This window comes from Microcaecilia unicolor, chromosome 9 (assembly GCF_901765095.1).
Source record: "Microcaecilia unicolor chromosome 9, aMicUni1.1, whole genome shotgun sequence".
Lineage (NCBI taxonomy): Eukaryota > Metazoa > Chordata > Amphibia > Gymnophiona > Siphonopidae > Microcaecilia > Microcaecilia unicolor.
Genome location: NC_044039.1, coordinates 204641254 through 204657945, shown reverse-complemented (window position 1 = coordinate 204657945; position 16692 = coordinate 204641254). Strand labels below are relative to the sequence as shown.

The 16692-nt window shown below is 41.7% G+C and overlaps 1 protein-coding gene across 2 annotated transcripts in view; it reads right to left on the bottom strand.

Moving 5' to 3' along the window:
* Nucleotides 1–320: 320 nt before the first annotated feature.
* DDX24 (DEAD-box helicase 24) overlaps nt 321–16692 on the bottom strand; it is a 30263-nt gene continuing 13891 nt past the window's right edge. Inside the window, exons 6-9 of one of the 2 annotated variants that reach the window (XM_030214790.1) lie at nt 14936–15011; nt 13592–13780; nt 8778–8907; nt 321–788 (exon numbers count right to left, since the gene is read on the bottom strand). In XM_030214790.1, the coding sequence (XP_030070650.1) occupies nt 553–788; nt 8778–8907; nt 13592–13780; nt 14936–15011 (631 nt within the window). In that variant the 3' untranslated portion in view covers nt 321–552. The remainder of the gene's footprint in view (nt 789–8777; nt 8908–13591; nt 13781–14935; nt 15012–16692) is intronic. The other variant, XM_030214791.1, reaches the window with a different exon arrangement.

The following is a 16692-nucleotide window of genomic DNA, read 5'->3' as shown; positions in this document are numbered from 1 at the left end:
TCAATTTATCTTTTGTGCAGACCTTTGGATTCTCCCCTTATTATCTTTCTGCTTATTTTTCCTTGTCTTGTCCTTCTGCTAGTTATGTTGTCAAACTTGCAGAGTAGCTGCCTAGTGGTTAGTGCAGCGGATTTTGATCCTGGGGAGCTGGGTTTGATTCCCAGTGCAGCCCCTTGTGACTCTGGGCAAGGTACAAATAAATACCTGTATATACTATGTAAACTGCTTTGAATGTAGTTGCAAAAACCACAGAAAGGCAGTATATCAAGTCCCATTTCCCTTCCCTTATGTTAAAAGTATTTTAAGCGCCTTACAATTCCTCAGTGTGAACTGTTTTTACTATTTATACAAGGTAAAGAATGTTAATACCAGAATTATATCTGCATTTTGCTGTAAAAAGTAACAGATTAGGCTAAAAAATAAACAGCTGTCCAATCTCCCAATGCATCTATAACCTCTCTAGAGGCATCAATACAGACCATTATAGCAGTTTCCTTCTGAAAAAGATGACAAAGAATGGAACACTCTACACATATTTTATGTCCAGTGTGTTTAACGTAACTTGGTTCTTGAGCCTTGTTTTGATTCTTTTTGTTGCAAGACGATGCTTAGTGCTGAGTTTGCCTTGGTTACTGGCAGAAGTGGCAGTGGTAACCTTCCACTCTGGGTTGGATATTTGGTCTTCATCAAATGCTTGAATATTGGTTGAGAGAGTAAATGTCTGAGCTGCTTTTTCATTCCTTTTAGGATCTTCTGTTTGTCTCTATCCTCTTCTTCATCTTGTCCACCTTGACAGTTAAAAACAAAGGCCAGTATTAGTAACTACATAAACAGCTCATTTCATTTAACCCTCTCTTCACTAAAGTACATAACTACTTTAAATAAAGCACCTTAAAGACTACATTGCTAAGTAAATGCCATTTGCCTTGAAGTCTAGGAATTTTCATACTTCTTTTCTCACCCTCCCAATCATGTTAAATATTTATCTAAAAAATATTGTATTTACAAACTTTGAGAACATCAAAACTCTTGGAAAGGCCCTGTATAAAATACTGAAAAAAAAATTCTCTCCACAGTTCTGTGACTGTAGCCTCTTCAGCTATGCACCTGTGCTTCCTTAAACACACCAAAAGTCACCCTTGGGGGGGGGGGGAGGGGAGGGGTAGGCAACCAGGGCAACTGCCCTGTGTCCCTCTCCTTGTCCAAAACTGGAGGACACAGCCTACCAATGTGTTTTGAGGCCCTCTCAAATTTCTGCCCTTGGCTCCTATATGTCTACAAATTTTACAGATGGGGTCAATAGTGTCTGTTTTCACTTGCAGGGGCCCTGCTCAACAGGAACCCGGGCTGGGATCTGGAATTATGAGCCTTTACTCACAACCACACAACAATTTTTATATTTCTTCTCTACTGCCTTTAGCCCAGTCATCACAAAGACAGTCCTCAGCAGAGGACTATTGATTTGGCCATAATGTGTTGCAACTGCAAGATGACTAGGACCATATTTCCCCAGAATCCATGAGTGCTGCCTCTATAGCACCCCCTAGCCCACAACCATGGTGAGCAGGCAGTCTACAAAACAATGTATACAATTAAATAAAACCCAGTCGATTGGAACCACTAGCAGTTTTGGAAAGTACCCAGAATCCCCTGAACTTGCAGATGTAAGCAGAATATAATCTAGCCAATGATTTTTACAGACCGGTATGCCTGACATCAGTGTTGTGCAAAATAGTGGAAACAATTATAAAGAATAAAATTAGAAAACACATAGACAAACATGGTTTAATGGGACAGAGTCAGCATGGACTCAGCCAAGGGAACCAACCTGATTCATTTTTTTGAAGGCATGAATAAACGTGGATAAAGGTGAGCCGGTTGATGTAGTGTATCTTGATTTTCAGAAAGCTTTTGATAAAGTTCCTCATGAGAGACTCCTGAGAAAATTAAAGAGTCATGGGATAGGAGGCAAGGTTCTGGTGTGGATTAGGAATTGGTTATTGGACAGAAAACAGAGGGCAGGGTTAAATGGTCATTTCTCTCAATGGAGGAGAGTGAACAGTGGAGTGCCAGAGGGATCAGTGCTATTTAACATTTATAAATGATATGGAAATTGGAACAATGAGCAAGGTGATTAAATTTGCAGATGACACAAAACTATTCAAGCTTGTTAAAACATGTGCGGACTGTGAAATATTGCAGGAAGACCTTAGGAAACTGGAAGACTGGGCATCCAAATGGCAGATGAAATTTAATGTGGACAAATGCAAGATGATGCACATTGGAAAGAATAATCTAAATCATAGTTACCTGATGCTAGGGTCCACCTTGGGGGTCAGAACTCAAGAAAAAGATCTTGGTGGTGTTGTAGATAATATGCTAAAATCTGCTCAGTGTGTGGTGGTGGCCAAAAATGCAAACAGGATGCTAGGAATTATTAGGAAAGGGATGGTAAAACCAAAAATACTATAATGCCTCTATCTCTCAAAAAAGATATAGCAGAATTAGAAAAGGTTCAAAAAAGATCAACTAAATGATAAAGGGGATGGAGCTCCTCTTGTATGAGGAAAGGCTAAAGAGGTTAGGGCGCTTTAGCTTGGAAAAGAGAAGGTTGATGGGAGATATGATCGAGGTCTACAAAATCCTGAGTGGTGTAGAACGAGCAGAAGTAAATCGATTTTTTTACTCATTCCAAGTGTACAAAGACTAGGGGATATTCAAGGATCTAACATGGAAATACTTTTAAAACTAACAGGAGGAAATATTTTTTCACTCAACAAATAGTTAAGCTCTGGAACTCTTTGTCAGAGGATGTGGTAAAGCGGTTAGCGTATCTGGGGTTAAAAACAGTTTGGACAAATTCCTGGAGGAAAAGTCCACAATCTGCTATTGAGACAGACATGGGGAAGCAATTGTGTGCCCTGGGATTGCACAGTTGTATTACAATTTGTTTGCTTTAACAGAATCCATTAAAAGATTTTGCTTCTAGTGACTTTAGTCACTTTTTACCTGGTACATAATGCCAGGGATCATTTGTACTGGACTTATCCAGCAGGCTATCTAGGTTTCATCACGAGGCCAGTGCTTACCTTCTGAGAGCAGAAGACATCTAAAGAAAACCATCACTGACTCCTCTATCCAAGATGGCTGTGCATGTATCTGATGTGTGACAGTGTTCTATTTTATTTATTTATAGCATTTATACCCCACTCTTTCCCGCTTGATAGCAGGCTCAGTGCGGCTTACAATGTCTAGGTACATAGTATCACAGGGATAGCACATTTTAAGGGTACGAAGTATCACAGAGGTACTACAATGTATGGGTAAAAAGCATCATTAGGATAATACAGTTTTATAGAGAAGGATAAAAGGAAGAGATGTGGGGGAAAGACTGAGGCATGTTTAATGTTAGTGGTGTGGGTTAGAGTCATAACTTAAGTTGGGTTGTTTGGGTAGGCTTGTTTGAAGAGGTATGTTTTCAGCATCTTTCGGAAGCATAGGTGTTCGTTTGTTGTTCGGATGAATCTTGGTGTGGTGTTCCAAAGTTGGCTGCCTATAACTGAGAAGTTGGATGCATAGTAGGTTTTGTATTTGAGACCTTTGCAATTAGGCAGATGAAGATTGAGATATGTTAGAGGATTTGGACCTGTTCCTGGCTGGAAGGTCGATTAAATTGGTCATGTAATTTGGAGATTCTCCGTGGAGGATCTTGTGGATCAGTGTGTGGACTTTGAAGTTTATTTGTTCTTTAATGGGGAGCCAGTGGAGTTTTTCACGGAGAGGTGTTGCACTTTCAAACCGAGATTTACCAAAAATGAGTCTGGCTGTCGTGTTTTGGGCGGTTTGAAGTTTTTTAGAATGTGGGCTTTGCATCCAATGAAGATACTGTTGATTGGACCAGATTGCGGAACGTTTTTTGGGGGAGGAATGGTTTTACTCTTTTCAATGCACACATCATGTTGAACATCTTCTTCGTTATGGCTTTTGCGTGAGTTTCTAGAGTTAGATGGTTGTCTAACGTTACTCCTAGGATTTTCAAGTTGTCGGATATTGGAATTGTAACGTCGGGGGTGATTAGGGTGGTTAGGAGTAGATTGGAGTGTCTTGAAGAGAGGATTACGCATTGGGTTTTTTCTTTGTTCAGTTTCATTTTTAAGGCATTGGCCCAGGAGGCTAAGATGTTTATTCCAGTGGATACTTTATCAGAGATTTCTGCAAGGTTGGATTTAAAAGGTATGAATATGGTGACGTCATCAGCATAAATGAAAGGGTTTAGGCCAGCTTTGGATAGGGACTTAGCCAGAGGGATCATCAGAATGTTGAAAAGGATCGGGGATAGAGGCAATCCTTGAGGGACTCCGCATTATGAGGTCCACGCAGATGATATCAATGAGATTGATTTGACTTGGTATGTTCTGGTACTGATGAAACTTTTTATCCACTTAATGATGTTTCTGCCTATCCCTAGTTTATCCAGAAGTTTTGTAAGAATATCATGGTCTATCATGTCAAATGCACTGGATACATCGAACTGCAGAAGAAGTATATTGTTGCCAATTGAAATTTCTTGTTTGAACTTGGATATTTGGGTGAGTAGTACTGTTTCAGTACTATGTGCAGGTCGAAAACCTGATTGAGACTCATGAAGTATGGAGAATTTTTGTATGAATTCGTTGAGTTGGTAGGTCACTCGATTTTCCATTAGTTTGGTTAGGAGAGAGATGGAGGCCACAGGTCGATAGTTAGTGATGTCTTTCGCGGGTTTTTTGGTATTGGTATGAGTAGAATATTGCCGTGTTCGGAGGGGAAGAAGCCTAGTTGAAGTAGGAAATTTAGGTGGGTGGTGAGGTCCGTGATGAATCGATCTGGTGCATTTTTCATTAGATAATTGGGGCATGGGTCCTGGTGACAGTGAGATTTGGAGAGTTTGGATAATGCTGTGGAGATTTTCTTCGTAGTGAGGGGGGGGGGGGGATGAAGTTTGTCCAGGAGCAGTCTGCCGGGATTTCTTCTGGGTCGGGGTCCAGTTTGTCGAGGAAAGTATCAATGTTTGCGTAGTCATGTGGAATTGAGTTACATAGATTAATGATTTTGTCATTGAAATATCTGGCCAGTTGGTCGGCGGATGGGCAGTTTGAGGGTGAAGTTGTTACTGGATTCGTGTTAAGGTTCTTTATGATGTGGTATTGTTTTTTTATGTCTGTTCCGGTGGCTGTGATTTGTTTTGTGTAGTATGCTCTTTTGGCTCGTTTAATGTCGTTCTTGTATTTGTGTTTGTTTCCACGCATTCAGGATAAGGTCATCTTTTGATTTGCTCCAAGTTTGTTCAAGTTTTCTGGTTTGTTTTTTTTAGCTGTTTTAGTTCCTCGTTGAACCATGGTGAGGGTTTTTTCTTTATGCGTAGAGTTTTGGAGTGTAGCGGGGCGATTTCATCCAGAGTGAGTTTGCATCTGTGTTCCCATTTTGTGAGAAAGTGGTTTGAGTTTGGATCAGTTGACCAGTCGTTATCGTAGATTTGTTGCCAGAAGGTTTCCCTGTCAATTTGTCCTCTGGTTTGGACTGTTATAGGGTCAGGTGGTTTGGATTGGTCTTTTTTCCGCCATTGTATGGAGAGGGTTGCTTTGTGGTGGTCTGACCAGGGGGAAGCTGTCCAGCTGATATCTGATGGGAGGAGGGTTTGGTCTGTGGAGTGTTTGTGTGTAATGATGTCAAGTGAGTGTCCCTTAATATGGGTTGGTACTGTTGGAGGAAGGTTGAAATCGCATATTTGGAGGAAGTCTCTGCACTCCCGGGTGTGGACAGAATTGGAATCTTATAGGTGGAGGTTTAGGTCTCCTATTAGTAGTATGTTGGAGTTGTTGACGCATGTATTTGAGATAAAGTCCATGAATGTGGTTTGGTTATGGTTCCAGTTGTTGGGAGGTCTGTAGAACAGTATACAGGTTAGGTGTTCGTGTAGTGTGGGGCTATATAGTTTTATAGATGCGATTTTGAGTTGAGTTGAAATGGACTCTGAGATGGGTTCTACGGAGAAGTAGGCTCTATAGACGAGTGCGATCCCTCCTCCTCTTTTGTCTTTTCTAGGCCAGTGTGATATTTTATAGCCCGGAGGACAAAGATCGTTTATGATGGGGTCTTGCTATTTGCCGCGATATCGAAGGGGACGAGCCGCTGCGGTTGCCTCTCAACAGTAGTCTCCCTTCTGCTGCAGGCTTGATTGATTTGTATTTGAAGGATCTGGATTCCTGTTGCATCCGAGGGCAGCCTGCAGGAACAACGTGGGGCGAATGGCGGTCCCGGAATGTACTATGGGCTAGAGGTTTCACTCAGCCCTGACGCGACAGCCCCTTCCCCTCAACTGCGAAGCAGCAAGCTCCCCAATGTTGGATCTTCTACCCTGCATCTGGAATGTTCCGCAGGGGCTGCCATGGTTTTATCCATCACTAAGGGGGAGTTGGAAGCAGTGAGTAAGGAGAGTGATAATACTATCAGAATGGAACCTAAGGTACTGTCTACTCCATTTACTTTATCATTTACCAAGCCTGCTGAGGTTACCCTGGTAGACCTGGGTAAAGCTTTGTGCCCCCAGGTCCAAAAACTCAGTCAAGATCTGATTGCCTTGGAAGGGAAGTTGAAGGAAACTGATGTTGAATTACAAGTTTTAACTCAGCAAACTAAAATACAAGAGAGATCTACAGAATATACAGGTTCTTCAGATTAATATAGTGACAGATTTATCTAACTTGAGGAGGAAAACTGAATTGTTTGAAAATGTTTCTAGGAGTAATAATCTCCAATTTCTTAATTTTCCTAAACAATTTGCAGTTACCCCTCAAGATATGCTTAAAAAATATATTAAAGCAATATTGGGGGTTGCTAAAGAATGTATTCCACCTTTTTCACAAATGTATTTTTATTTTATTTAGATTTTGCTCACACCTGTTTCAGTAGTAGCTCAAGGTGAGTTACATTCAGGTACACTGGGTATTTCTCTGTCCCAGGAGGGCTCACAATCTAAGTTTGTACCTGAGGCAATGGAGGGTTAAGTGACTTGCCCAAGATCACAAGGAACAGCAGTGGGATTTGAACCGGCCACTGGTGCTCTAACCACTAGGCCACTCCTCCAGTATTATCTGCCTAACAAACCAGTAATTAATCAGCAAGCTCAAGAACCAAATCACTGGATGTCTCTGCTCTCCTAGAGTCTTCAGATACTGATTTAGTTACTGCGTCAACCTTGGTGACTACTGTGGTGTTGGCACCTGATAAAAATTGGTTAATGAGAATATTCTTTAAAAATAAGGAGAAGACTTTTTTTGGGATTGAAAATTCAAATTTTTCCGGATGTTTCCAGAGACACCCAGAAGAGACGTCGGCAATTCCTATTAATGAAGCCAGGTGTTCTTCAGCTGGGGGCTATTTTCTTTTTACGTTATCCTTGTAAATGTGTAATCAGATACCAATTGGTTAAATATGTTTTTTTATGAACCTCCTCATCTTACAGCTTTCTTGTCAGCTAAACGGATCACACAGGAGGGGTAATCTGTACCTGGTGCCTAGCGATTGGCTCTCTTTCTTTGTAGTAAATAGTGTGAAGAGCAAAGAAACTACAAGCCCCAGAAGGCAGTGCAGCACCAGAGAGATTCAGAACCAAGGAACTACAAAGCCCAGAAGGCAGGGCAACGTCAGAGAAGCCAGGAGCTCAGAAACTACAAGCCCCAGAAGGCAGTGCAGCACCAGCAGACAGATCAGGTGAAGGGAGAAGAATCTATGCAAGGGAGGGAGGAGCCGGGGTGTGATTGGGAGATGGAATCAGATAGGGGAAGGGAGGAGCCCCTAGACTGGGAGGAAGGGGAGGAGAGAATGGAACTGGAGGAAGAGAAAGGAGGGGAGAATGAGGAGGAAATGGAAGTGCTGGTGGAGGGCTCTTAAAGTGAGTTATGAACTGAACTGGAGAGAGTGAATGAAGCCTTGGTGAATTGACCCGGTGGGTGGATGTCAGGTGGTTTTGTGCTGACAAACGAGGGAGGTGGGTCATTAGGTCTAAGAGTGAGAAAGTGACTTAGACCATATTGCCATTGAATGGAACTGTTTAATTTCATTTCTAAGATGAACTGTGTTTGAAGGTAATGCTAAACTAAACTGTGTTTGAAAGCAGTGCTAAAACTGAATTGAGGAGGAAAACATTGCTAACTGAATTGTGAGCAGTGCTCATTAACTGTGGGAAAGAGCAGTGCTACTAAGTACTGGATTAGAAGCAGTGCTGGGGAAAACCATATTGAAAGCAGGGCCAAAGTGAACTGTGTGGAAAGCAGGCCCAAGCTGAACTGTATTGCAGGCAGGGCTCAAAGGAACTGTGTTTAAAAGTGGAGCTACACTGAGGAGAGGGAAAGGCCTGTGAAGCCTTAAAGCAGATTAAATGTACTCAGGAGATAATAAAGCACTTCTGGTGATTTGCCTGTTGTCCGGAGACCCTGATTGCAGACTGTCGACTCTGGAAAGAAAGGAAGAGACTGAGAAAGAGTGAGGCGGATCTGGCGGCTGAGCGTGACAATAGGAATTCAGTGACATGTTAGGTTATCTACCTTTACTATTTTTCTTTAAATTAGAATTTCCATGGATTGTATTCTTGGATCTAAATATGTGGACTCGAGTATGATCGGCATATGAGTTTTTCTTTTTGGTTTTATTTAGTATTGAAATAATGTAAAATGTTAACTCACACTTTTCTGTACAAGTATCATCTTGCTTGATAAATCTGAAATTACTGAACTTACCCATCAAGACATCATCCTCAAGCTCCAGCTCTAGTGATTCAGCTGCTTGCTGGAACCAGGAGTTGTGCTGCCTTGCTTTGTTCTTGTGATATTCCACCTTCTCAATCTGCCTTGCCAAATTTACACGCTCCTTCAGGAAAACAGAAATTTATTTTTAACCACTGGGCTCCAATTTCATGCACAGTGTTACGATGGCCAAAGTCACAAAGTTTTGGGAGGGAAAATTACATGATACAAATTTTGTTTTGTCTTTTTAAATTCAAAAACTTTCATGATTGTTTGACAGTATACTTTGAAGACTGAAGCATAAATTATAGTTAAAAATTCTCTCAGTTTATTTTGGAAGACCATTTAACAGTGCCGTAAGAGCTTGTCTGTACTAAGCTTGAGTGCTAATTCTTCTCCCATTTGAACCAAGCTGTAAATAGAATCCACGCGTCCTTACACAAAAGTCCTCTTACAAGTTATACGACAAACATAGCCAACTGACAGGACACTAACTTAGCACTATATACACACTGAAAATAACAGATCTCTAGAAGCTATTTTAGTAAAGTTAATTGCTATTCATCTTCAGGGTTCATCAAATGTACACCTATTTGCCCTGTAACCCAGTGGTCTCCAACACATGGCCCCCACAGTCCATTTTTGCGGCCCTCATATCCAGCAACCGCTGCTCTACTGCGGGTAGAGAAAAGGCCCTGTGAAGTTCCGCTGGGTCACACGTGCCTGCATGGTCATTGATATTCACACATGCGTTACTATGACCATACAGGCACATGCGACCCAGCAGAAGTTCGCAGGGCCTTTTCTCTATCTGCAGTAGTGGCAAAACCTCCCAACGGTGCACCTCTGCTCCAGCTCAGCCCCGATTTGAAAAAGAGCCACTGTCATCAAACATGTGCCCCTGGGAACAGCTCCTATCAACTTGATTACAAGTTTTAACGTTGTGGTGGTCAACTTTCAGACGTTTGTACTTGACTATTATATTGAATTTTTCCACCCAAAGTGCAAAATATTACACTTGTAAGAACCCCCCCCCCCCCCCCCCCCCCCCCCATGGTACATTCTTTTTCTTTTATTCCTAGAGGACTATCAAGCCAAAATAAAGTGATTTAATGATTTAAAAATTATATACAGTGCAATTCGCTTAAGTGCAAGGGTCTGGGACCAAAGAAATACATGCAGTTAATCGGAGCGTGCACTTAACCGTTGTGACCCAAAGAAGCTTGACATCTGATAAACATATGTACAGTACTGTTTATTATACATACAGTCTCCGTTAACTGATGTTAGGCTTACTTGAAGTAGTCATAGTCCTCTGTACACTCTTGTGTCTGTGAGTTCCATAGACTACGTCTGCCAGATGGTAAAAACTGTCATAGCACTGACATCCAGTGGCCTCCAGATAGGCCTGCACGGTGTTGAGACTCTCCAGAGCTCTTGCAAAAGTGACAGGAGGTTGTTGAATTTCGTCAGCATGTGTCTTACTGCTCATTTCATCATCTGTTTCATCATTAGCCGTTGCCTGCGTGTAGGCGCATACCTCGACATCAGTGCTGTCGTCAGCTGTTTGCAGATCAACAGCTACGTAACGATGAAACTCCTCTTCAGTAACACAGGCTGGGATGTCAATAGCCTGTTTATCTGATGCGTTTGCAACAGCTGCATCTGTTTTGTCCCTCTCCACATCCCTAACAAAGCTTGCCCGTTTCTAGAAGTCCACGTTAATTGCCTGTGTAACATGATTCCAGGCTTCTTTCTGCATATGTAGGGAATCCAACAGTGATAGATTATGAGCCAGTTCAACAGCACGTTTATCCTTGCCAGTCTGGTCATCCATAATGCTCATCAGACGATGTAGCACAAGAGCCCAATAATGTTGTTTGAAATTGGCTATTATGCTCTGATCCATAGGTTGGATCAGAGAGGTAGTGTCTGGTGGCAGGAAGACCACCTTGACATTAGACAGCCTGACATCATCACTGTGTGCAGCACAATTATCACAAAGCAACAAAATCTGACGCTTTTGTGCCCGCATTCTAGTGTCTAACTTCTTTAGCCACTGCTTCCAAATTTCCCCAGTCATCCATGAATTTGCGTTAGCCTCGTATGACACAGGAAGTCGCTTAAAATTCTTGAAACAACGGGGCTGTTTGCTCTTTCCAATGACGAGGGGTTCCAACTTCTCACTCCAATTCATATTGCAGCAAAGGAGGATCATCAGTCGGTCCTTCGACGTTTTACTTCCTGTAGTTTCAGCTTGTTTGAATGCAAGTGTTCCATCAGGAATCGCTCACCAGTAGAGACCATTTTCGTCAGCATTGAAAATGTCACGAGGTGCAAACTCGTTCAAGATGGTAGGAAGAACTGAAACAACCCAATTTTCAGCACCAAAGTCATCAGCATCTTTTCACCCTGCTATTTCTTGAATTTTATGTTGTTCCTCTCCTTCCATCTTTCCAACCATCCAACAGTGGCTTTGAATTCAGTTAGTCCAAGACTTTCAGCTAGCTGATTAGCTTTCTCCATAAGAAGTGGACCACTGACAGGAAACTGTCTGCTCCTGACATGAGAAAACCACCGAAAAAGAGCATCTTCTACATCCTCAGCTTTTCCCGCCCATTTACGTTTCTGGTGTGGATTTGTATTGTTTTGCCAGTCTTCCAGAAGCTGGTCTTTCTGCTTCAAGATACGTGAAATTTGACTGGGATTGACACCATATTCTTTAGCACAGATGCTTGACTTTGTTTGTTTTCTAATTTTGTAAGAACTTCTATTCGTTCAACCAGTGTTAAAGTCTTACAGTTGAAAGACGACGAAGACAACAACTCCAGTGTACACTCGAACAACATTCTTTCGCTTCTTCTGCCTGTGGTAGTTAACCACAGATTTCAAATTTACCGCCCCTTTGTCACGCACTAATCGGCTTCCATATTCCATGCGTGCGCTTATGCGGAGTCTTTCCTGCAGAGGAGCGGTCTTAAACCATGCATATAAGCGAATCTTGAACTCATCAGTGGTGCGCTAAACTGAAGTTTGTCCCCATAGAAATTGATGGTGCCAAAAACGGGACCGAAGTACAGCATGCAGTTAAACAGAGCATGCGCTTATCTGACATGCACGTAAATGGAGTGCTCTGTATATCCTTGCAGAATCAAAATTAGTATTTAAAATTACATTTGTAAGCCCAAAATCTTTTGGTGGCCCACGAACCTTTCGAATGTTCACTTTGCGGCCCTTTACATGAAAAAGGTTGGAGACCATTGCTATAACCCATTGGCCCTCAACCCTGTTGGGTTTGAGGATATACACCAAAAATATGATATGCATGCATATCTATCCCACACATATTCATGGTATGCCCGTAATTGGTCTGAAATTAGAAGATAATAAATCTGAACCCTGGGACTTAGGTACGGTAAAATTACTAGCTCCAAGGGTTTACTAAAAAACAGAACTAAAAATGAAATAATTGAAACTGAAGGATTATAAAATAAATCTGAAGCACATTTATCCAATACACAACCACAAGAGGAAAGATTCTGTAACAGGGATTAATTCTGCCCACAGCGGTTAGTGTTTAAAGTTTAAAAAAAGCTGACTGCCGCTGGTTGACGATTGACCAGTAAATTATTGACAATATAGACATGGCTTAATGGGAATGAGTTAACATGGGTTCAGAAAAGACAAGTTTTGCCCCTTAAATATCTTTGAAACTGTAAACAAACAACAACTAGTTAAGCTGTAGAACTCTCTGCTGGAGGATGTAGTAACAGCTGTTAGCGTATCTGGGTTTAAAAAAGGTTTGGACAAGTTCCTGAAAGAAAAGTCCATAGTCTGCTATTGAGACAGACATGGGGAAGCTACTGCTTGCCCTGGGATTGGTAGCATGGAATGTTGCCACGATTTGGGTTTCTGCCAGGTACTTGTGACCTGGATAAGCCACTGTTGGAAACAGGATACTGGGCTAGATGGACCACTGGTCTGACCCAGTATGGCTACTCTTATGTTCTTAGGGAAGACACATCATTTGGAGTGATAGGGACAAATGTACTCCACAGTTGATTCACTCTAATTTCTCAACTGGTTTCAACTAAGGGGTGATGGGACTACTCAAGGTGAATGATGACTGATCTCTTAAAATCAACACGAATAGCCTTCAATCTTATTAAAAAAGTAAACAGCTAAATCCTGAGCAGACGGTTGAGAGCTTAGAGACAAAATTCCAGGGGCTGGTGATGCTGTAATGTCTTCTACAAGACATTACAGCATCACCAGCCCTTGGAATTTTGTCATGCAAAAACACCAATTTCTGTTTCTGCATGACACCAATGTGTTGAAGATTGTTTTTGATGTGACAGCTCTTTGTTTCATTTTGTTTGCACTTTTAATTTTTGATTGCACCACTGAGCAATACTGGAGGTTTTTTGACCAATGATTAATTTTTCAACTGTGTTCATGTGGATTAGCTGACACAGCGGTCCAGTTCCATATACAGTTGTTTTCCACAATTATACGAGGTCTTTTTCCTCCTCCATTGTTTTCAAAAAAGTAGGCGTGCCAGCCACTACAACGATTCACTGTGTGTTTTGGGTTATCCTTATTATCTAGGGAGTGAATCTGATCTGTGTGTGATTGCCACTTTATTTATTTAGATCATTTATACCCCGCTTTATGCCATGTAAAGCAGCCCCAGCGAGTGTACACACACTTGCTAAACTCCTGAAAAACAAATATCATACTCAAATACATTTAAACGCTACAGAGAAAAGGAGTAAGCACCTGCTGAGGTACAAGTCAAATCACTTTACCTTAATACCAGTCATATATTTTGTTTCAACTGGGAAAACGGGAAGCTCTTCATTTTTACCCAGTGTCTTATAGATCCTTCTAAGATTGGTAATATCATCTGGTCCAATCAAAAGCAAGCTAAGGCCTTCAGCTGTAGCTCGGGCGGTCCTTCCACTTCGGTGAACGTAGGTCTCCGAGGTCCGTGGAACCTGTAAGCAAATCCAGATAGTGCGCAATAGACTGACAGAAGAGGGATCTCTCCAAACTCAAGCCCACATAACTGAAATGCCAAACTTTTCTGGTAAAAACAGAGTTAAACCCATTAAAACTAGCAAACCTTCACTGCATGCAAAGCAGCTTTTGGAAGGTTTTACCATCAGCTATAACTGAATCCACTAAAGGACTGTGAACACTCATCTCCTGTATATTTAGCAGTTCAAGGAATCACGGATCACAGGGGTACTCCTAAGTCTGCCATATAACTCTAAGCAAGTCCATGAAGCATAAAGCAACATGGGAAAGGATGGCAAATAAAGATCAAAATGTCCCATCCACTCTGCCTAGTAGTGATTTGTCATTTTGGGCAGGTGCTCTGCAAATGCTACTGTCATGAAATGCCTAGCCACCTACCTGGGGTTACCCCACATCTGCTTAGAGGGTCTATCCCCAGCACTGCTCAGGTCTGCCTGCAACTGCCACTTGTGCTCTACATTAGCACCCTCCTCCCACTGACTGGGACACAACTGCCTCTGGGCGAGTCTCCCACTCTCAAATTATCCCCAGTGAATTCTAGGTTACTGAAGCTACACTCTCAGTGATCCCACAGTTCCCAGAAAGCACTCACAGACCCAACACACAAACCACCAGGATTCTTTATCAGTCCAGATAGACAGAGTCAACAAAACTAAACAGGTTTATTGTCACACTGGAACAATGAACAAAAAGGAAAGTGCAATCAGTAAACAATCTCAGTACCTGGGAAGAGCAGGACATATAATACACCAAGCCTCAGCAAATAGATCTGTCTCTCTTTTCTCCCGGGCTAAGATTGAAGCAATAGCCAGCAACAACTGCTGAGTAATTTCAAACTCCAGGCCAATCAGAGCCCAGTCAACAAGGTTTAAAAATATAATGCTCACAGTACTGTAGATTCACTTCTTCACTAAGTGAAACTAAAAGAGGACATACACTTTTCTATAACAGCTTTAACATAAATCATGCACCACCTGCTGGCCAAACTAGAGAAATGAACTTCAAGAGTTAATAAAGGCAATTTTACAGTTTTAAAACACACTGTTCTGTCACAGCTACATAATAATCCTTGAAGGCACTGGCCCACGATAAAATCCTCTGCGGCCCATTACCTGATAGTGGATGACATGCTGTACATTTGGGATGTCCAGACCACGGGCAGCAACATCAGTTGTCAGAAGAACACAGCTGAAACAGAACAGAGCATTTTGTCTTTGGCAAATCTTTGAAATTCTTTATCTAAAAGAAATCATCCAGTCTAGGGGATTCCAGAAACATTGACAGTACTGTAAAAGTGTTTCCATTTTTCTCAGCAATAATGCACCTACTCCTTTACCATCCACAGAATAAGCCACTTAAAAGTCAGAAGGAGAGATTTGTCATCACATTGCCAGGAAAGCTGGAGTCCACACAAGATGTCATCCCTGCACGAAAAGTTGCAGAATCTAAACAGCCAAGCATCTATCACATGTACTTCCAAGAAAATCACATGAGTAGCGCTAGCTTGTGGGGAGCAAATGTGCATGCATTCTTGTTTTCAAAGAAAGCAACGGAAACTTCATGCTCTCCTCAATCCCAATCTGTGCTTTCAGGAAAATCTTTTTCGGATATAGGCCTCTCAGAATTCTAGGTCCACAAAAGCAATATCCTACTGTTTCAAATAGCTCAAAGCCGTAGAAAGTACACTGCCTTTGGCCGATTCTCTTCATAGGCATGCGTGATTATATCATATCTACTCTTTCCTCTTTGCACTAGCTTCCAAATGAGAAACGTTGTACTTTTAAAATGCTAGTGTTGGCATTTAGCCTAGAATGGGTGGCAAAGCTGGTGGTTGGGAGGTGGGGCTAGTGCTGGGCAGACTTATACGGTCTGTGCTAGGGCTGGTGGTTGGGCGGCGGGACTAGTGCTGGGCAGACTTATACGGTCTGTGCTGGGGCTGGTGGTTGGGCGGCAGGGATAGTGCTGAGCACAATTATACGGTCTGTGCACTGAAGAGGACAGTACAAATAAAAAAGTAGCACATATGAATTTATCTTCTTGGGCAGACTGGATGGACCGTGCAGGTCTTTTTCTGCCGTCATCTACTACGTTACTATGTTATTTAAGCTTTTCAAGGAATAGTACCAAAATATGTCTCTGATAAGCTGCCAATTGATCCTCCTGAACGATTATTAGGTTCTCAGAGCAAGAAGCGTTTTCTTTTGCCTCCTCCAGATCTTTTCATCTTGAGTGTGCTTGTTCTTGTGCTTACTCTTATTCTTTGACTTGACTACGGAATTAGATTCCTCTCTTTATGAGATCTATTAATGACCTGTTCGGAATTTCATAAGGCTGTTAAAACTTGTTTAATTCACATTTTGATGAGTTGTAATGGAATAATGTTAGGCTGGAGTTGCTATTTAGTTTTATATAACTATGTCTTGTTTTTATTTTTATGTTGTATTTTTAATACATTACGTATGTAATTTTGTAACCCATTCGGGGCTAAATAAAAGGAATGAATTAATAAATACATAAAGGCAGTTAATAAACGCAATACATAAAATAAACACATACTCCATCAATTTTTCCCCTGCTTTACACTAAGAAGGTAATTTCATAAGATATCGCCTATGTGTGAAGGTCAGTTTAATTTCAGCCTATTTTATAAAGGTACATAAGCACCATATTCTTACACATATAACACGTATGTGTTACATGTGTGAAGATACACCTTCTAGCAGCATCTAGCAGCATCAGGCACCCCCTGCGGTTCTCCCAGTATCCGGTACCTCTCCCATTCCTGCACCATCACACCCGACTCGGAAAACCAATGACTCGGGAGTAATTTAGAACTACTTCTTTACTGAAAAGGTGGTAAATTTGTGGA